Source organism: Poecilia mexicana, unplaced genomic scaffold (genome assembly GCF_051168715.1).
Source record: "Poecilia mexicana isolate PSO_F unplaced genomic scaffold, ASM5116871v1 scaffold_8, whole genome shotgun sequence".
Lineage (NCBI taxonomy): Eukaryota > Metazoa > Chordata > Actinopteri > Cyprinodontiformes > Poeciliidae > Poecilia > Poecilia mexicana.
Genome location: NW_028263377.1, coordinates 27,125,637 through 27,147,654, shown reverse-complemented (window position 1 = coordinate 27,147,654; position 22,018 = coordinate 27,125,637). Strand labels below are relative to the sequence as shown.

Genomic DNA, 22,018 nt, shown 5'->3' with positions numbered 1-22,018 from the left:
GAAGGAAGCTGAGAATACAAGAACGTCAAACCCAGCAGATCCAGACGGCGAGTCAAACATTCAGGAAAGTTAAAAACTGTTTCAGCTTTTTTCACGTTTTTCACACTTTGGCTTCTCACAACATGAAACCAGTTTGATGGTTTGATGGAAATCAGGAGAAAAAAACTTCTGGCACAGAATCATTTACAGTCTTCCAACTATCAAGAACATCTCAGGAAAGAGTCAGGAAGACTTGGAATAGGCCGTTTACATTTATATACATTTTGCATGAACAAAACTTTTGTCTGTTTGTAAAGAACTCAGCAGTTTTAGCTTCACGTTGTTCTAATTCTGCACTAAAAGCCATCCAGGAATTAATGGGTTAATTGAAAACATAATTGATCAGCCTCACTCTGATGTAAAACATTTTCAGGATTTCTTAGCTGCTGATGATCAGGAGTTCACTGAAGGAATGCCGCTAAAGCAAAAAGATTTTTTTTTTCATATTTTTGCATTTTATTCTGTATTTTAAATGAAAAATCTGCAAAATGTGGTCATTTTATGAGAATAATTGATTTCTGCAGTTTGAATCGTGAACTGGAACCTGATCCACCACAATCAGGAAACAAACTAAAAAGTCTTTTTCACTTTTTCAAAATTGGAAACCAGATTCTTCCTCAGAAAGTGACTCAGAAGAGGATTTATTGGACCAGAACCCGGCCGGCGGTCCAGCTCCGTGCCGAGGCGTTTCCTTCGTGGCCTTTTCTGCAGCGTCTTCCTCCTTGCTGGACGTTGTGTTTGCTCCAGCTGACCGCTCACAGTGAAAATCCTCAGATCTCTGAATCCCTCAGCAGGAAACACAGAGAAATTCACAAAAAGATTCATCCACCAAAAGAAAGACAGCTGTTTGAATTTAAACAAACTGAACAGATTCTAAGACCGAGGAGCAGCTCGTCCCACAGGGGGCGCTGTCCCAGATTTAAGGCGCTGCTTCATCTGTAAACCTGCAGCTCAGTGGAAACAGCTTCAACCTGCTGCAGCGTTCCTGCCGACTGTCTGCTGAAGGCAGAGAAACGTTTTCATGCAAACAAACTCTTTACCGATTAAACCTCTGCGCTAAACGCAGCCTTCAGTCTCGGCTTAATCCTGTCATCTGTATCAACCAGCCACAGGCTCAGCTCTCCTCTGAAACCAGCATCCAGCAGCATTTCATGCAGGAGAAATCACAGATCTGGTTCTCCAGAGGGTTTTAAATCACACTTCATACTCGCTGCTGAAAACCTGGAGGATGTCAGGAGGAACTCGAGCTAAAAATGGCTGATTGTGGCTGAAATTTGGGACATGAAAACAGGGTCACGGGATATAAAAACTCAAAATCGAGGTGCATGAGAAGGCTTCAGTTTTCAGAATGCTGAGCTGGGTTTTGATTTCTCTTCGTGAAAACCAGGCTAACTGCTAACCTAATTAGCATCGTTTTCCCTGATGTGGCTTCGTCTAATCAGAGGCTGATCATTTCACCCAGCCACCGTCTTCCTCCTCTTTTCTTCATGTAATTAGTTTGTCTTTATGAACAGGTCTCAGTAAAGTTCAGCATGAAGATGGTTCAATACACCACTGTCAGTTTCACTTTTTTATCCAGATCTGTGCAGAAATGAGATTGATTTTCACATAGTTGGAGAGTCAATCGTGGTGCTTCAGGGATTCAGACTCACTTCGGCTTTAAGAGCAACTTAAAGGTTCACAGGCTCGATACCAGGACCGGAGCTGCTGCACTGCCTTCCTGCTGCAGGTTCAGAGGAAACGGATGGACTGGCACTTTATGTCGGTTATAATCAGAGATTAACATTAAAACGCTGCAGGACACATGCAGGAGAAAACAATTATTCACACGCCTGGCAGATTTACAGTTAAAGTGAATTATTTTTTATGACTGGAAGTGATGCTGACGTTTTGAAGAGGCCCAGCAAAATGAGCATGATGGAAGTTTATTATAACTTACAGAAAACAAGAGTAGATGGTGAACAGGAGGTTTTCATAAATAGGGAACAGAGGAGAGAGTGGGAATGAGCAACGAGCCAGAAGAGCTAATTACAGGTGAGTGGAAGCAGCTGGGGAAGGAGCAGGGAATGAAAGAGGAAAGGAAACCTGAACTCTAGATAGAAATAAATACGAATCCAACTAAACAAATTCAAATCAGAAACAATGAGATGAACTGAATTAATACAGGTAATAAAATAAAATGGCAAAACAAAAAAATAAAGAAATGATCAAAGGAGAAAATAACTGAAGGACTACAGAGTCACAACAAAATAAATACAGCAAAATTTCCTATAAAAATACATTTTCTGGTTTAATGAAAATCATTTAATATTTAGAAAATCAGTAACAGTTCCTGACATGCCCTCTAGATGGCACTAAAAACCTTCACATTCACTGTTTACACAGCCCAGTTCTGTTCAGTCCGCTTTAATCCAACTAAAGTCCGTTTGTCTAGTCAAAGTCCAGTCCAGTTGACCTCTGACCTCTGGTCCTCCAAACCTCATCTGGGTTCGGTTAAAGTGAACTCTGGTTCAGTTTGAATGTGAACGCCAAGCGGACCAGAGACCGCTCCAAAAACAGGAAGTGGACTACAGCGCAGGGCATTCTGGGTAAATACAACCAAAGCTAACGTGCTAGCCTAGCACTAGCAGCAGAAATGGCTCCTGGTCTTTAGCCTAAAGAGAAATCCTCCAACCGCTAAAATCCTCCATCTTGTTTCCATCTGGTGAAGAAGGAAGTTGCTCTCAGTGTCTTCAGAGGTTTTTGTGTCGTTTCCCTCAGTGGATCTTGGTGCAGCGCCCCCACAGGCCAGGAGGGGAACAGGTTGGTTTGACTCAGAGCCACAGCAGCTGGAGGTGGAGCAGATGTTCTGGTTCCAGTAGAACCGGGTCGACCGGACCGAAGGAGGAAAATTCTCCAAGAATCATCAATGTTTCCTTTTTCACTCACCAACGTCCTCTAAGAGGGGAGAACAATGTCTTTACTGCTAATGGAGCTTTTAGCTGGAAGAATCACAACTATAGATTATTACAGAAAACAAGTCAGAACGGATGTTTAAATGATGTTCTACCTGGGACTCATCCATTCTGCATCAGACTGACTCCTCTCCTCTGCTCTGCTTTCTGTCTGATTCGGCTGCAGGCTGTGGACCTGATGCTATCACATTCCTGATTCTTTGCCCTCCAGTTTCTGGCTTTGCAAGAATCTCTGACAGTCTCAACTATCGATCTCAGCGTAAAAAAAGGAAACGTCTTAAAATGCACGCCTGTTGTTGGATTTACGGCCCAGTTCTTGCTCAGCTTGATAACAGACTCTTGACCTTAGCCAGCGCGTTGCAAGGAGGAAAAGTAAGAGTGAGGAAAAAGAGCAGTCTCCCTGGTGATTTAGGCCTTTTAGCTGTCCTGCTGAACCCAGCGGGTTATCCTCTGGACAATAGGAAGGGAAAAGCATGAATGTTTTGACTGCAAATGGCAAGAGGGCTGAAGCGTTAAGGTCAAACCTCTTAGTGTTTCTTCTATAAATCTGGAGAGACTGAAGAGCAATTAAAATGCAGTGTGACAGTTTGGAGAAAGCAGGATGAAAACACCACACTTATGAATAATTCACAACGTATTTCAAGCGTACAGAAAAGTAAAGCCGGCTAGCGTTCGGCGGAGCCAGCAACGTTTGAGCCGATTACAGAACAAAAGGCAGAACGCAGACGACGATTCCCATCAGGTCAGGAGACGAACGGCAACACAAACATCCGCAGGCAAACGGCCGCCTGGAGACGGAAATGTGTAAGTTCTCCTCCGAGACAAAGGAGAGCCTGTAATTATAATCCTGTTCCTCTGCTGAAATGAAGTGAGTTAAGGAAAAAATCAATGGCTGTCCGGATAGAGAGATGAAAATGAAGGTGCAGAAATCAATGGTATCGATGCAATCTGTGAGAGTAAGTGTTGGTCTGCTTGTTTGTCGGAGAAGAACTGAATGAAATCTTTAAAGCTAAAGCAGCAGAGAGTCTTCCAGCTCCAGACTGAGATCTGAGGAATAAATGACATTCAGCGTCACAGCGGGACAAAAAACACATTAAACATAAAAACTAATATTCCTGATTAATCCGTCTGCTCTGTAATTTAATTTCACAGGTGTGAACTAGAGTTTGATTGTTATTTGACCTTTATATATGCCAATCATTTGTTCACTCAGGGTTGAGTTGGATCATTTCCTGGTACTTATTTCACGTTGCTGTGTGGATCAGATTCTGACTCATTGCTAAACCAGCAGCGCTGCTTTGAGTCAGGCTGGATGGATAATTCAGCACTCTGCTGCTTCCCTCCCCTTGTGCCTGTTCTCAGTCTCACTCTGTGCCAAAGAAAAGGAAGATCTTATGATTTCATCTTTGTGAATATATTTATTACGTAGTTCCTGGTCAGATCTGTCCCGTTGTAACCATCCAGTCTATCTGTTCACAACCTGCAGCCTCCAAAGAACCCGGATGTTCTCATTTCCCACCAGCAGGGGGAGCAGTTCAGTGCATCAGGGGGACTTTGTTTTTCCTGAAATATCTGGATTTTATTGTCTGTGAGGATTCTGACTCCATGTTCAGCCCAAGACGTCCAGCCAGCTGGTCTCTACTAACCCACAGCATCACCACACCTCCACCTTGCTTGTTTGAGTGGAGTCAAAGTGAAGCTCAGCCCTAATTGCTGCTTTTTCTAAGTTTCCTAAGTGTCTGAAAGCTCGATGCTCTGCAGGGAGTTTTTCCAGAGACTTATCAACGAGTCTGAATGGATTTCTCCATTAATCTTGATTAAGCAACAACATCTGTGCAGCTTTCAGCATCAAAGTGGCATTGAGTTGTGGCCTTGGACTGAGCTGTTCAGCAGCAGCTCTTCTCTAAAGCATCATGGCTGCTTTCATCGCTCTGACCCCAGATAGATTGCTCTTATTTCCCAGGGTTCACCGGGCCTGACCCTCCTGATTTCTGAGATTAGATGTCAGAGTCTCTGTGGTGAAGCGGAGTCATAACTTGCTGTACGTCTGAAGGCCCTTCCACTCCGTTCCACAGCGGACATCATTACAGTTTATTGCCTGGAAGAGACATAAAGCAAAGACGGTTGATCAAAACTGAAAGGTTTAGTCCTGTGAAATGTTCTTTTGCCACATCAGTGAAGAAAGAGCAGAATTGCTCTTCATCTTTAAAAAAATCTAATAAAATATCCTTTTTCCTCTGAGTCTAAGCTCATGAGTTGGTGCAGCTGTGCAGAAAAAGCAGAATCACACTCCAACAGCCTGACGCGATCCGAGACGACAAGTTGAAAATTTGATATTCTCAGCACAGGTTCAAGCGTCTACTGCAATTCTCCTTTAATTTCTGCTCCAGCAGCTTCATTTTCACAGAGCTGGTTAGAAAACTGAGCTGAGTTCAAATGCATAAAAATAATAAAAAAATGGAATCTGTTTAAATACTTTAATTCAGAACAAACAAAATCTAGTCAGAATGATGCCAGAGAGAAATCCTCTCCGTAAAGCTCTGACCCAGATTGGCGCCGTCTGGCCCTACAGAGTCAGAACACAAACTTTCTGCTCCAAAACCCTTTTATTTTCCTCTAAAAGTGAAAGTTGATGTGATGTAACTGAGGACAGAGAAAGTCGAGCGTCTCTTTAACACAGGAAGATGTTACATCTTCATGACGATGAGTGTTTGCATTTCAGTTCCAGCCTTTTGAATGAGCTTCAGATGCTTTTCACCAGCAGAGGATCCTCACGGCCAGATTACAGGGCTCTTCAGAATAAAAGCACCAGGAACATTACAGAAAACATCTTCTTTCTCTCTGATGGACTCTGGACTGAGTTGAGCATTAAAGCCTGAGCAGAGACGTAGCAACGGCTATTTTTAGACGCAGAGTTTCATCAGCGCTGCTCTGCAGACGTCCAGCTATGATGAAATCAATCCCACAAACCGGATCAGAGAGAAACTCCACATTTCTGCTCCTCGTTTTCTCCAGAGGAAGGCCGAGAGAAAACACGGACTCATTAGGAAACCTGTCATTATTCATATGTGGTGTGAAACTCTGACTGGACACATGCTGGACGTAAATATTCTTTAATTTTCTGTAGCTGTTGTCTTCTTCTGTGGTTTTTAATCATCCTTTGGATTCTGCAAAGTTTCCCAGGTTGTGAAATATTTAAATGTATTTTATCAATGTGAGGATTTCCTGATGGTTTCTGGACAGACAAACACCCCCCATGGGTTTACTGGTCAGTTTGCTCTCTGTGGGTTTACTGGTCAGTTTGCTCTCTGTGGGTTTACTGGTCAGTTTGCTCTCTGTGGGTTTACTGGTCGGTTTGCTCTCTGTGGGTTTACTGGTCGGTTTGCTCTCTGTGGGTTTACTGGTCGGTTTGCTCTCTGTGGGTTTACTGGTCAGTTTGCTCTCTGTGGGTTTACTGGTCAGTTTGCTCTCTGTGGGTTTACTGGTCAGTTTGCTCTGTGGGTTTACTGGTCGGTTTGCTCTCTGTGGGTTTACTGGTCAGTTTGCTCTCTGTGGGTTTACTGGTCGGTTTGCTCTCTGTGGGTTTACTGGTCAGTTTGCTCTCTGTGGGTTTACTGGTCAGTTTGCTCTGTGGGTTTACTGGTCAGTTTGCTCTCTGTGGGTTTACTGGTCAGTTTGCTCTCTGTGGGTTTACTGGTCAGTTTGCTCTGTGGGTTTACTGGTCAGTTTGCTCTCTGTGGGTTTACTGGTCAGTTTGCTCTCTGTGGGTTTACTGGTCGGTTTGCTCTCTGTGGGTTTACTGGTCAGTTTGCTCTCTGTGGGTTTACTGGTCGGTTTGCTCTCTGTGGGTTTACTGGTCAGTTTGCTCTCTGTGGGTTTACTGGTCAGTTTGCTCTCTGTGGGTTTACTGGTCAGTTTGCTCTGTGGGTTTACTGGTCAGTTTGCTCTCTGTGGGTTTACTGGTCAGTTTGCTCTCTGTGGGTTTACTGGTCAGTTTGCTCTCTGTGGGTTTACTGGTCTTTCTCTGCTGGTTTCCACTGGGAGCAGCAGATCCTCCCAGCAGGAACCTGCGGCTCTGCAGCAGCGTGCCGCTCTCTGTTTTCACCCAATTATCAGACTGGAGGAACAAATCTGTCAGACATGAGATGGGGCTGCAGTATTGATCTGTTGATTCGGTCCCACAGCATCACCCCGCCTCCCCTGTGCTGCTCCTCTCCGCCTGCTACACGCCGCAGCAGGGGAGGAAGCAGAAAATCACAGCAGTGACCTGGGAATGCTGGGAGAATCCCAGATCTGCTCCTGAACTTACAGATGTTTCAGTTCTGAAACACGGACGATGCTTGAAGATGAGAAACTCTTCAGCTCCTGCAGACAGACTGAGACTTATTAACATTGTGTTATTAGTAATAACGGCCTTTTTATGGCCGATCTTTGTTACAGAAGATGGAAAATAAAATCCTCCATTAGATTCAGAATTCAGATTTTTTTCTCATAATTTATATTTTTTAGATTCTGATTTTAATCTTTTGATATCATAAATCTGAGGAAAAATTCTGAATTTAATGTTAGAATTATATTTTATTTCTTTAATCTTCTTCCTTAACCAAACAGCCAGATATAAACAGAGAAACGAATCTCTTAGAAAATTAAAGACAGATTCATGAAAAGCTCAGAGATTAGAAGATCCCTCCTGATATTTGAGCCTCAATCTCCAAGATTACAGATGAAGCCAGAAGTTTACATACACTAAACTAAAAGATGTGTGCGTCTGCCTGAAGCTCAATCAGAACAAACTTCTGCTGTTTCAGGTCAAGAATCAACTTATTTTTATTTGTTCAAGTTCAATTTATTTCACAGATGACCTGTTTCATATTTTACAGAGAGAGCTTTGATCTGCAGAAAATGTTTTTAAATAAAAGTTACATCTTTAAAGAGACGTTTATCATTCTAAATGTAAACGTCTGATTTTAATGTTACATGTTGAAAACAATGTTTTCAAACCTGGATACAATTAAAATGAAAGGTTCCTGTCACACACACACACACACACACACACACACACACACACACACACGCACACAGAGACACACACACACACACACACACACACACACACACGCTGAATTTTTATTATTAAGAAGAAAACATTAGGATGAGAGAACTAAAGTTTCTTGTTTCTCTTGTTGTGGATTTTGTCAACAGAATCATTTTGGTGATTCTAACTGACCTGAAACCAGAGAAGTTTGATCTGATTTCATTTCTGACAGTGAATAAAAATGTCTTTTTATCTGATGTATGTAAACTTCTGGTTTCTGCTGTGTTTTATTTTATTTTATTTTTCATTGGGTCATTGGAAGAAGAGACTGTTAGTGTTTTATTCTCTGTAACATTTCATGCTGTTATTATGCAAAGTGCCAAATAACCAGAGTTTTATGGATTGACTGACACTTCGCAGCAGCTGCTGTTAAAACCTGTTGATCAGTCGGTTTGATGCTGTGGATCATTTCTGTTGAAACATCAGATTTTCAGATGTGATTTTACAGAATGAGGCGGAGAGCGCTGGGAGGACGGAGCGTCGCCTGAACTGAAACCTTCACGCTGCAGTCTGCATGCCTCCACCTCTGGCTTTACCCAACAAAAGGCTGTAAATATGCAAAGTAGATTAATTAGTTTCCCAAGGTCACCTGTGCAGAGAGCAGCTCTGCGTGTCGATAAATCAGCGAATCTCAGCCAGATGAGTTGCTGTGGAGCTTTATTGATATTTTCCCAGGAGTTAACAAGGCTTTGTGAGAGGCTTCATTTGGCCAAAATGTATTTGCCTTTAATCCACGGCCTTGAAAACCCACTAGGGTCTGAGTTGTTAGAGCTTCTTAGTTCTGGTGGCTTTAACTGCAGCGTCCGGTTCCTCTGAATCCGGACCTGAACCGTCCAGCCCAGTCAGCATTCTGCAGCTTATCAGGCCTAATCCTGCCAGCTTCCTGTGTTTCTGTCATCAAACAGGATTAGACCAACACCTGGATGGACCTGACTTTACCAAGACGTATCAAACTGTAACGTCTGAACAGCGATAAACTGCAGCTGCCTGAGGAGAGATGGATCCCCTGAGGTTTCATAAATCTATAACATGGTGACCAGTGGAAACCATGGTGACCACACACACACACATGTACACGCACACACACACACACACATGTACACGCACATACACACACACACATGTACACGCACATACACACACACACATGTACACGCACACACACACCCCTATACGCACACACACACCCCTATACGCACACAGACACACACATGTACACGCACACACACACACATCTACACACACGCACATACACACACACACACACATCTACACGCACGCACACACACACACACACACACATCTACACGCACGCACACACACATCTACACACACATCTACACGCACGCACATACACACACACACACACACATCTACACACACGCACATACACACACACACACACATCTACACGCACGCACACACACACACACACACACATCTACACGCACGCACACACACATCTACACACACATCTACACGCACGCACACACACACACACACACACATCTACACGCACGCACACACACACACACACACACATCTACACGCACGCACATACACACACACACACACACATCTACACGCACGCACATACACACACACACACACACACATCTACACGCACGCACACACACATCTACACACACACACACACATCTACACGCACGCACACACACACACACACACATCTACACACACACACACACACATCTACACGCACGCACACACACACACACACACACATCTACACGCACGCACATACACACACACACATGTACACGCACACACACACACATCTACACACACACACACATCTACACGCACGCACATACACACACACACATGTACACGCACACACACACACACACATGTACACGCACATACACACACACACATGTACACGCACACACACACACACACATGTACACGCACATACACACACACACATGTACACGCACACACACACACATCTACACACACACACACACATCTACACGCACGCACATACACACACACACATGTACACGCACACACACACACATCTACACACACACACACACATCTACACGCACGCACATACACACACACACATCTACACGCACGCACACACACACACACACACACACACACACACACATCTACACGCACGCACACACACGTACACGCACACACATACACACACACACACACACATCTACACGCACACACACACACACATCTACACGCACGCACACACACATCTACACGCACGCACACACACACACACATCTACACACACACACACACATCTACACGCACACACACACACACACACATCTACACGCACACACACACACGTACACGCACACACACACACATCTACACGCACGCACACACACATCTACACGCACGCACACACACACACACATCTACACACACACACACACATCTACACGCACACACACACACACACACATCTACACGCACACACACACACGTACACGCACACACACACACATCTACACGCACGCACACACACATCTACACGCACACACACACACACACACACATCTACACGCACGCACACACACGTACACGCACACACATACACACACACACACACACACATCTACACGCACGCACACACACACATACACACACATGCACCCCTACACGCACATACACACACAGAGTCGATAAGGCCAGCTGCCTCCAGCCTGAAGACATGCCACCGTCCTTCAGGACCAAGTGGATCAGTTCGATTCGGGTCGGGTCGGGTCGGGTCGGGTCGGGTCTCAGTGTTCTCCAGCCTGCAGCTCCTTTTCGCTGCTCCAAGTCAACATGAAGACGTTTCAAGGCCAACTGCAGAGGGAATGATGAGCCTCACTGCGGAGGAAGATCGTTTCCTGACTGGATGGATTCTGATGCTCTGAGTGGAGGAACCGGATTTACTGCGGCTGATTTTTGGTTGTTATTTCCCAGAATCTGATTTTCTTTTTTCTGCTGTTTCTGCTCAGACCAAACTGTAAGTATGAGATGAGAGAGAAAGTTTCAGTCTGAACTCTGCAGGAGCTTCACAGACATGAAACATAAAAACACCTGCAGCTTCTCATGTTTCTTTTTACTCTTGGCCTTTTCTTTGTTTGTTTCTAAAAACATTTCATAGTAGAAATAGTTTCAAGATGTAAAAGTTGTTAATATTCATTTATTTATATTGTCACCAATGTTCACCATCAATCCATTTCTACCAATAGTAACTATAATAATTATTCTTTTGGACATTTCCATTTATCTTTGTCTGATTTTAACATTCAGGTGATAAAAAGCAAAAACAGAAGAAAAAACTTTTAACAGCCATGAAAGAGGAAACCAAAAGACGAGCAAAGAGGAAAGTTTTTCAGAAATATAATTCTCACTTTTAAATAAATGTCATTTTGGATGATTTAATATTTTGTCTTTCAGTCGTAACTTTTAGTTTGCATATTAATAAATGATCAGCAATCCTTTCAGATCCAGCAGGAAAATGAAGCAAACTGTGGCAAAACATGAAATAACCTGAGAAAATATTTAATTCAGCTTGAAAATAATCCACTACAGATTATTACCGCCGAGTGGAGGAAAACAGGCCGATGCTTCCCTCTGCTGGTGAAGACATGGTATCACAAGTTCAGACTTTTTTATTTTATTTTATTTTATTTTATTTTATTTTATTTTATATTTTCATGGTAATCTGATGAAGCTTCATAATTTTGCTCTGAAAGTTTCGGTTCAGTTGCAGCTGGAATCAGACCTGATTCATACATAAAAACGATGCAGGAAACTGAAGAAGAAAATATTAATTCCTCTTTCCATGGTTGAACTTCACCTCACAGCCCTGGTTGATTCCACTAAACCTTCGGGCGACAGCAGGAAGATTTGCTTTGGATCAAAGCTGTGCCAACATGTTGGAAACTAGGAGTGTGGATGATGGGAGGCATTTCCTGATGGCTGATGCTCTGTGGAGAAACACCTCAACAGAAACAACCTGGAGCCGCCAGGGAGCCGGAGACTTAGTCTCCACAGGTTTAGTCTCCACAGGTTTAGTCTCCAAAGGTTTAGTCTCCACAGGTTTAGCCTCCACAGGTTTAGTCTCCACAGGTTTAGCCTCCACAGGTTTAGCCTCCACAGGTTTAGTCTTCCCAGGTTTAGTCTCCACAGGTTTAGTCTCCACAGGTTTAGTCTCCACAGGTTTAGCCTCCACAGGTTTAGCCTCCACAGGTTTAGTCTCCACAGGTTTAGTCTACCCAGGTTTAGTCTACCCAGGTTTAGTCTCCACAGGGTTTAGCCTCCACAGGTTTAGTCTACCCAGGTTTAGTCTACCCAGGTTTATTCTCCACAGGTTTAGTCTCCACAGGTTTAGTCTACTCAGGTTTAGCCTCCACAGGTTTAGTCTACCCAGGTTTAGTCTCCACAGGTTTAGTCTCCACAGGTTTAGTCTCCACAGGTTTAGTCTACTCAGGTTTAGTCTACCCAGGTTTAGTCTCCACAGGTTTAGTCTACCCAGGTTTAGTCTCCACAGGTTTAGTCTCCACAGGTTTAGTCTACCCAGGTTTAGTCTCCACAGGTTTAGTCTACCCAGGTTTAGTCTACTCAGGTTTAGTCTCCACAGGTTTAGTCTACTCAGGTTTAGTCTACTCAGGTTTAGTCTAAACAGGTTTAGTCTACTCAGGTTTAGTCTACCCAGGTTTAGCCTCCACAGGTTTAGTCTCCACAGGTTTAGTCTACCCAGGTTTAGTCTCCACAGGTTTAGTCTACTCAGGTTTAGTCTCCACAGGTTTAGTCTCCACAGGTTTAGTCTACCCAGGTTTAGTCTCCACAGGTTTAGTCTACCCAGGTTTAGTCTCCACAGGTTTAGTCTCCACAGGGTTTAGCCTCCACAGGTTTAGTCTCCACAGGGTTTAGCCTCCACAGGTTTAGTCTACCCAGGTTTAGTCTCCACAGGTTTAGTCTCCACAGGGTTTAGTCTCCACAGGTTTAGTCTCCACAGGGTTTAGCCTCCACAGGTTTAGTCTCCACAGGGTTTAGTCTCCACAGGTTTAGTCTCCACAGGTTTAGTCTACCCAGGTTTAGTCTACCCAGGTTTAGTCTCCACATGTTTAGTCTCCACAGGTTTAGTCTCCACAGGTTTCGTCTCCACAGGTTTAGTCTCCACAGGTTTAGTCTCCACAGGTTTAGTCTACACATTTTTAGTCTCCACAGGTTTAGTCTACCCAGGTTTAGTCTACCCAGGTTTAGTCTCCACAGGTTTTAGTCTCCACAGGTTTAGTCTCCACAGGGTTTAGCCTCCACAGGTTTAGTCTCCACAGGGTTTAGCCTCCACAGGTTTTAGTCTCCACAGGTTTAGTCTCCACAGGTTTAGTCTCCACAGGTTTAGTCTACCCAGGTTTAGTCTCCACAGGGTTTAGTCTACCCAGGTTTTAGTCTCCACAGGTTTAGTCTCCACAGGGTTTAGCCTCCACAGGTTTAGTCTCCACAGGGTTTAGTCTACCCAGGTTTTAGTCTCCACAGGTTTAGTCTCCACAGGGTTTAGCCTCCACAGGTTTAGTCTCCACAGGGTTTAGTCTACCCAGGTTTTAGTCTCCACAGGTTTAGTCTCCACAGGGTTTAGCCTCCACAGGTTTAGTCTCCACAGGGTTTAGCCTCCACAGGTTTTAGTCTCCACAGGTTTAGTCTCCACAGGTTTAGTCTCCACAGGTTTAGTCTACCCAGGTTTAGTCTCCACAGGGTTTAGTCTACCCAGGTTTTAGTCTCCACAGGTTTAGTCTCCACAGGGTTTAGCCTCCACAGGTTTAGTCTCCACAGGGTTTAGTCTACCCAGGTTTTAGTCTCCACAGGTTTAGTCTCCACAGGGTTTAGCCTCCACAGGGTTTAGTCTCCACAGGTTTAGTCTACTCAGGTTTAGTCTACCCAGGTTTAGTCTCCAGGAGGTTTTCGTCTCCTGGTGGTTTTAGTCTCCTGGTGGTTTTAGTTTCCTTGGGGTCGAGGGTCAGGGGTCGGGGTTAATGGGTTTCCTGTCTGCCTGCTGCAGCATCAGGACGCAGCCCTGCTGCGTGGCGGTGGGGCTGCGGCGGTCGGGGTTTCCTCGGAGGAGGTGGAGAAAGCAGAGGAGGTGGGCAGAGGGTTGCTGAGTGGGAATCGGTGGCGATGCCTCTTACTGGTTTCTCTGGTCAGGCAGTGGGAGGAAGGTTTTATCAGCTGATTCTGTAGATTTCTGCCTGTTTTTGCTTCTTCATGTGACTCTAATCTGTAAAAGCAGAAGATTTGAACCAGATCTAAACGGTAAGTCTGTTTCCTCTTGTCTGACTCTAATTTGGATTAAAAATATGAAGAATGTTTATAAAGATAAAGATTATTGTTTCCATACGAGCAAAGCCTTCGTTGTCAGTGATTTGTATTTGTGATGGAGGCTGGAGGGTGTGGCCTATCATGATCAATACTTCTGTCAAAGTTAATAATTGATAGGGAGCTTCATTACCTCCAGTAAAATAATCCTGACAATAAAAGAAGAGAACAATTTAGCAAAGATCAATTATTTACAGAGACGCAGCGCTCCTGAAATAAAACGACTCAAACGGGAGTCAGTGAGAGCAGCAACGTCACAGATGATCAGAGTTTGTTTCTGTGCAGCCATGCAGGCAGAGACAGCACGGAGCGTTTTGGGACGGAAATCGACTGGAAGCTTCAGGCTGCTGGAAACAAACGGATGTAGCCACATGATGTCATCTATTGATCAGTGGAATCACATTTCAAACCGTCTTCTCCTGTTTTGGCTGGAACAAGAGACCTGCTGATCGGACTGAGAACAGAGTCCACCCACAAACAGGAAGGAACAACTGTTTTATGTCAAGTCTAAATTGGTTCAAAACTTTTAAATAATTTATAAAACGTTTTCCTGAAATGAAGGGAATGTAAAACTTGCAGCTGCGTCCTTGTTAAAGTCAGGTTTTTCATGTAAAATTCATTTTCCCATATGACATAATGTACAATTCAGATGAAAAGCAAACAAATTTTTAGAAGATCAAGAGAAAAATCTGTTTCATAAAATGTATAAACTTTAAACGTTGCTGAAGAAAAAGTTTAATCGACTTCAGTGTTCAGATTTCCTCAATCAGTTTCAGTTAAACCTGAAATAAACCTGATTTTCTGTGTAGAAATGATTACAAAGGGTCAAAGTATCTCATTGTGCAAAGGCATCAGTCAGGATAAGGATACAGTGAAGTCGTTTACTCGTATTGTGAGAAAATTTGGAATTTGTTGTCATTAAAAACCTGGACATTTCTAGAACTGATAAAAAGACTTTCGATCCATCAGGGACGTTTCCAAACCACAGGAGCCGAAGGAATTCAATCCACGTATTATTTAGAAATTTATTCCTCAGAAATCATCTGCTGGAAAATCTTCTCAAATTTCAACAAGATTCTGATCTGCTGAAACCAAACGCCAAAATCTGGGACACAAGTTCAAGACGACACAGAGCCTCACCGAACGGACGCCTTTAACAGAGAGGCACGGTAGTGGCAGTATCATCCTGGGGTCACTTCTATTCAGCTGGACCTGGGTTTCTAATAAGGAGGATGAAGTTCTGAATAGTTCTGATTACAGTCCAGCTGTGACCCAGAACCTTTAGGTGTCGAAAGCTAAAGATGAAGACGGATTTTATTTTTCAGGATCAAAGTGAGTCAGCAGTTTTATTTTCAGTTTTACTTCATGAATCAGAAACTAAAGAACAAAAACAGGGCTGATGAAAAGGTTTAGTCTATAAAGGCTGTTTAGATGAATAATGTTTATTTTTAATGATCCTGCAGTCAGAATGTAAGTCAGTCCTGATAATGCACAAAGCATATTTTAAAATGTATTCAGAAATTATTTGAAATAACAAATTAAAAAGTAAAAGTTCAGATAATTATTTAACAGAATTCAAATCCTTTGCTGGGTTAAATGTGTGAATGAACCGAGTGGAGATTAAAGATGTAAAATGCAAAGTTTATGTTTCTGCCTGTCGGTGAGACGTGATCTGTTGATGTTTTATCTTTATTCAAATCAAATCTTCCTATTTCTGTTCATGTAACTGAAAAACAGTGCAGCTGTCATAAACATTTATTAAAATGAATATGTTCATATGCATTTAGTCCACAAAGGTGATAGAGACCAAAAATAAATGAATAAATAAAATATCAGCAATGAATGTAGGAAGACTCAGTAAAACCTATGGTCATGTTGATCATCTCCTGGTGCAGGATCAGCCATATTTCTCCTCACAGATTGATCTTCTCCCCCCAGAGCCCTGGAGGTCATGGCGGGCAGCCCAGAGAACATCCCCCTGGGGGAGTGCGCCCTCTCCCAGTCCCAGGACCGGCTCACCCCGCCCAGCCACGCAGCCAGCACCGTCTTCTCTCTGTCCCGCAGCGAGTCGCTCTGGACCACGGAGCCGCCGCCCAAAATATGCGACGTCTTCTGGTTCCCCATTCACTTCATGTCCACCGGGGGCAGCTTCCTGGCCTGCGGCATCATCATCAGCGGCCTGTGCTTCGCCGGCCAGTGCGGGCGGCCCACCGCCCTGCTGGGGCCGGCCCTGCTGTCCATCGGGCTGATGGTGCTGGTGGTGGGGGTGGTGCTCATCCCCATCACCAAGGAGAACAAGAAGCGCTCCCACATGCGGAGGCCCCTCAGCTACTACAAGCCTCCGGTCGTCGACGTGTGACGTCATCGGGGGTTTCAGCATGGGATGAAATCCAGGAAGTATTTATGAAGCAGCATGGAGCCATTTCTGTTCACCGCCCGTCAGCGGACCGGCCGCTGCCCCGGCTGTGCATGACGGAGCAGCGGGGGGCCGGGTGGAGAGTTACACTGTAAAACATTAACGGCAATGTTAGGTTGACTTAGTCTGTCGTGTTACATTTATAAATGTCAGAATCCCAAAGTAAATATTTAGTTTACTAAATATGAAGCTAACAGACTGCATACAGACTAAATGCTTAGTTTATATTTAGCCACAAATTAAATATTTATTTTGCTAACTAAACATTTAGTTTCAAACTAACACTTTTAGTTTATTTTGCAAACTAAATGTTTAGTTTGCAAAATAAACTAAACATTTTGTTGGCAAAATAAATCTTTAGTTCCAGACTAAATATTGAATTTGAAAGCTAAATATTTACCTTGTGAATGAAATATTTAGTTTAGTTCTGACATTTATAAATGTGTGAATAACATGTTGAAAATATGACTTTGAAAAATTAATACTCATGTTTTTCTCTGTGACAGACTAAATAAAACAAAATTTTGCTGTTAATTTTTTTCAGTATAACTTTACGAGCTGCTCCTGGTATGGAGCCTGGTGTGGGGTCAAAGGGCAATTATTCACACATTTACAAGGTTTTAGCACAGATGAGAGCGAGCAAAGAGACATTTTAAATATTCATGTGAGAGAAGTGAAGTTTCAGCCTCATGAATTATTACAAGAGTTTATAATTATCACTTTCCGTTTTATTGTCTGCTGCTTCCAGTAAGCAGCTCGCTGTGCAGCACAGGAAGGAATGGAAATGGTTTCTGCCAGGAAGGATGCAAATGATCAGAGTTTGACTGGAACGACTCGAAAGAACAAGATTCAAAAAAGATTTAAAATAGAAAATGACAAGAAAAACATTCAGAAACACCTGCAGGCCCAGATTCAGCTGCAGGAGGATTCAGTGTTAAATCAACAGGCTGAAAATAATTCATGTCTAAGAATTAATTAATAATAATTGACCTGGGAATCCTGCAGCAACAATCAGCAGATCAAACTTTATTCCTGGGAAATCTGGGAAGAGAAATCAACAAGTTTCATCAGAAATGACAGAGTTTAACCCCAACCTCACCGTTTCCTCCAGGTCTCCATTTCATCCTCTGTGATAACCACAGGTTATGATTTATTTATTCTCAGCGACTCACTGAATGACGCAGGCAGTCACCAAGCAGCTCATCTTAAATTTTCCTAAGAAATTAAATGCAAATCTAGGTTCACCTTTCCTCAGCGTGGCTAATCGTGAGCTAACTCACTATTTTACACATTCACTGACAGACACGTCTGGTTTTGATTTTCTAGATTTTTACTGTCAACATAATCGGAGTAAATACAGTTTTAAGAAAATGTTAAGAAAAATCTCTGCAAGCTAATCCATGAAAAAAAAACTTTTACATTATAAAATAAAAAAACTGAGTTCAACTTCATAAGCCACAAACAGGCTGGACAGCTTCTGACCGTAGATCCAGGAAAACAGAACCTGCCTGGCTGCATGAAGGAGAATAAACCAGTTTCTCAAAGTAGGGGCTGCGTCCCGCTGGGGGGCCACCAGGAGAACCGTCCAGAACCTTAAATCTTTTATGTTCATAAATGTTTACATGCAAACATCATGATGGGAGAAAAACAGGAATAAACTTCTGCCAGAAACTCAGACATTAATCTCAGAAAAGTATTAGAAAAAAAACGGAAGATTTTTGACATTTTGACTATTGACCCTAAATTGTTTTCTAGAAAATTTCAGAAATTTTCCTTGTAAATGTTCAACTATTCAAACTCAGAAGTTTCCTTGTTTTCTCTAGAAATTAAATTGCAAATTCTTTTTCTAGCAAAACTTCGATTATTCAAGCTTAGAAATGTCTTTGTTTTTGTTTTGTTTTGTTTTTTTAATTCCTGAGTTTAATTTCAACATTTCTATAAAGAAATCCAAGTTCCGAGTTTTTCCTTAAACTAAATTTCAGAGTTTCTGAGTCTTTTGGCCGACGTTGCTCCTTTTTTCTATCTGCTCTAATGAACAGTCACAAAATACAGACAAGAACAGAAAGTTGATCAAAAAGCCTTAAAGTTATTGTTTCTTTTACAGAATGAACATAATCTCACAGAAACGACATTTTTATTCCAAATCAGTCACATTTTAAGAACTAGAACTAGAACTAGAACTAGAACTAGAACTAGCTCGTCCTCAGGTGAGATCTGGGCCGGCTGCAGCAGCTCCGGCTGCAGCAGCTCCGGCTGCAGCAGCTCCGGCTGCAGCAGCTCCGGCTGCAGCAGCTCCGGCTGCAGCAGCTCCGGCTGCAGCAGCTCCGGCTGCAGCAGCTCCGGCTGCAGCAGCACCTGACTTTTTGTCCTCTTGGTGAAGACCTGCAGTAAAAGGTGAAAGGTGTTTCCCTCCTGCTGAATATTTGACAAGCAAATAATATGTTAATATGTCCGCCTGGAGCCAATCGTGTGATTGTTGGTCTAGATGCCCGCAGCGCCGCTCAGCCCTCAGCAAACTGCGCTCCGTGCGGGTGAAGCTGTTTGTCTTCAGGTGGGGCGTTTCTCTGCTGGTGCGCGGTCCCGACCTGCTCCGCTATACAAAGGATGAAGGATCCCGGCCAGAGCAAAGCCTCAGCCCGCTCCGAAGCGCCCAGCATGGCTCTCCTCCGGCACATCGGGACCTGCCTGCCCTTCTTCCTGCTCGCCGTCACCTTTGACATCCTGGGCCTGGTTCTGCTGTTCGTCGGGATCTTCGGCGACCTGCGCATCGACGGCCTCTTCTACGGAGACTTCTTGATCTACTCGGGCTCCCTCATCATCTTCGCCAGCCTGGCCTGCTGGCTCATGTGGTACGTGGGCAACATCCGGGTGTCGGAGTACGACGGGCAGAAGAGGAACAGCATCGCGCTGCTGGCCAGGAAGATCTCGGAGAGGCTGAGCCTGAAGCTGAAAGGGGAGGACTGCGTGAAGTGCGTGGTGGAGGACGAGGACAGCAGCCATGCGGGGACTCCTCCGATGAAACCGGGCAAGGTGACGTGGGGGAAATCCACGGTGTACGTGAACGAGGGTTACGACGGCTCCACGGACGGCGCTGACGGGGAGCAGTCCGTGGACTGACCGGCTCGGTTCGCATCCAGCCGCTTCCTGTCGGTCCAGATGTTGAAATCTGCAAAAACTTTCAGGTTTAGAAGTTAAATCCAGGACTGAAGGTCCAGCTTTCACTACTGTCTCATTTCAAAAACAATCTGCAATTATTATTTCAAGTTTGTTCATGTTTTAACTAGGGTTAGTGAATCTGATTATTTATTAGAAAATAATCAATATGTGATCCGCTTTTAGCCTATAGAAGTTCAACTGATCCAGTAGAGCCTTTTATCATTCATATTATAGCAGATTTATTAATGTAGCTGTGAAATCAGCTGAAGCTGCATCGTTGCAGGTAAAGATTAGGGTGATGGTTCAGAGCTCATCTGAAAACCAGAAGAAATGAAGCTAAAAAATGTTCTGATTCCTGCAAACTGATTATTCAAATGTATATAAGAGCAGACCATATTCTAAATTAATATCCATTATTTTGTTTTATTATATTTTAGATCAGACTTTCGGTAACACTTTATTTGAAGGGGTGAATAAGACTGTCATGACACTGTTATAAACATGTCATAACACATCATGAACATGAATAAACCTTCATGAATATTTATGACTGTTGTCATAAAGCGTCATTCGGTAAATTATGACACTTTTAATACAAAGTTGACATTATTCAAAATGTCTTTGTTATTTAACTTGACATTAACCAATAAATCATTACTGTTTAAACTTTACCTTTAATAACATAAAGTTACCTCATTTTTAAAGTGCAATCAGTAAAACTTTTATAACAAATTTATATCAGTAATGATTTCTTGGTTAATGTCAAGTTGTCATAACAAAGACATTTTGAATAATGTCAACTTTGTATTAAAAGTGTCATAATTTACCGAATGACACTTTATGACAACAGTCATAAATATTCATGACGGCTTATTGATGTTCATGACAGGTGTTATGACATGTTTATGTCAGTCTTATTCAACCCCCTTCAAATAAAGTGTTACCGACATTTCTTGGTTGCCAAACATTAAATCTAAATCTGTCAGGTTTATGAATAATTCTGGATTATTCTGTTCAAACAGAGGATTCATCAGCTGTGATATTTCAGTTTATTTGAAGTGAAATTGTTGTTCTGTTCATATCTTTGTTTTGTTTTCTGATAACTGATTGTTGAAAGTACACACTGATTCACTAAACGCACAAAACGCAACTTTAATCTGATTTCAGTCGTACAAAGATTCTCGTAAACTCTGAGGATTTGTTCTCCAGCTGGAGGAAATGTCAGGAAGTTTCACCTGTTTTTGTTTCGTGTGTTTCTGCTCAGCGACAGAAAAGGCCAGTCATGCTTCCTGTTGGGCTCTGGTCAGACTGGTTTGACTTCTTGGTGAGCTTTTGTTTGTTGTGGTATTAAAATCCTCCTCAGCGCCTCGAACGCCTCCTGACTCTGAAACGGAGACAAACGATCCCACCTGGAGGAAACCACACAAACACCAGAAACTTCCAGCTTCCTTTAACCAGAGCCGAGAGGTTCTTATAAACCTCCGTGTCTCTGACGCACTACTTCCTGCTAGTCATGAGGGTCAGAGGTCAAACGAGGTGTGAACTTTCCATGATGTCCAAGAACTGTTACAAAATCTCAAATCAGTAAAATTCACTTTGCAAAGACGCCGTTTGACCAACCAGCTGGGTTTTCATGTCAGGTTCTGATTGCCATCAGGTTTCTGGCTGAGATGCAGAGTCAGGCATGCAGGGAGAAACCGGGCCGTCAGCTGGAGGTACGGCCCGTCCATCCGGTACCGGTCCTGCCACTGACACTCAGCTATGACAGAAATGCAAGGCGTGCTTTCAGTGAATAACAATGATGCTTCAGACCAGAACAGCAGTTTTCTGGAGCGACCGGCTCCGGGTCGCGTCACTCCACCAGCAGACAGCCAGCCATCCGCACCGGCGCCGCCGGCCCAAACATGGAGGAGGGAAAGTGCACCACCTTCTTCATCGGCCTGGCCATCTTTCTGGACGTGGTCGGCCTCCTGCTGCTCCTCATCGGCATCTTCG

General features: G+C 43.4%; 3 protein-coding genes across 3 annotated transcripts in view; all 3 read left to right on the top strand.

The window, feature by feature from the left end:
* Positions 1 to 16,331: 16,331 nt before the first annotated feature.
* On the top strand, positions 16,332 to 16,871 carry pirt (phosphoinositide interacting regulator of transient receptor potential channels). Its single transcript, XM_014996890.2, has one exon. The coding sequence runs from the start codon at positions 16,403 to 16,405 to the stop codon at positions 16,808 to 16,810; it is 408 nt and encodes a 135-aa protein (XP_014852376.1). The 5' UTR covers positions 16,332 to 16,402; the 3' UTR covers positions 16,811 to 16,871.
* Positions 16,872 to 19,331: 2,460 nt separating this feature from the next.
* The window catches only part of tmem238l (transmembrane protein 238 like), a 3,246-nt gene continuing 559 nt past the window's right edge, over positions 19,332 to 22,018 (top strand). The window contains exon 1 of the mRNA XM_088007799.1: positions 19,332 to 22,018. This exon is cut by the window's right edge and continues 409 nt beyond it. Coding sequence (XP_087863925.1) covers positions 19,472 to 19,984 — 513 coding nt within the window. The 5' untranslated portion in view covers positions 19,332 to 19,471 and the 3' untranslated portion in view covers positions 19,985 to 22,018.
* Positions 21,928 to 22,018, top strand: part of LOC106923663 (transmembrane protein 238-like) — a 650-nt gene continuing 559 nt past the window's right edge. The window contains exon 1 of the mRNA XM_088007800.1: positions 21,928 to 22,018. This exon is cut by the window's right edge and continues 192 nt beyond it. Within this exon, the coding sequence (XP_087863926.1) occupies positions 21,928 to 22,018 (91 nt within the window).

Coding starts and splice junctions, on each gene's coding strand:
- pirt (XM_014996890.2), top strand. CDS start 16,403: ATGGCGGGCAGCCCAGAGAACATCCCCCTGGGGGAGTGCGCCCTCTCC.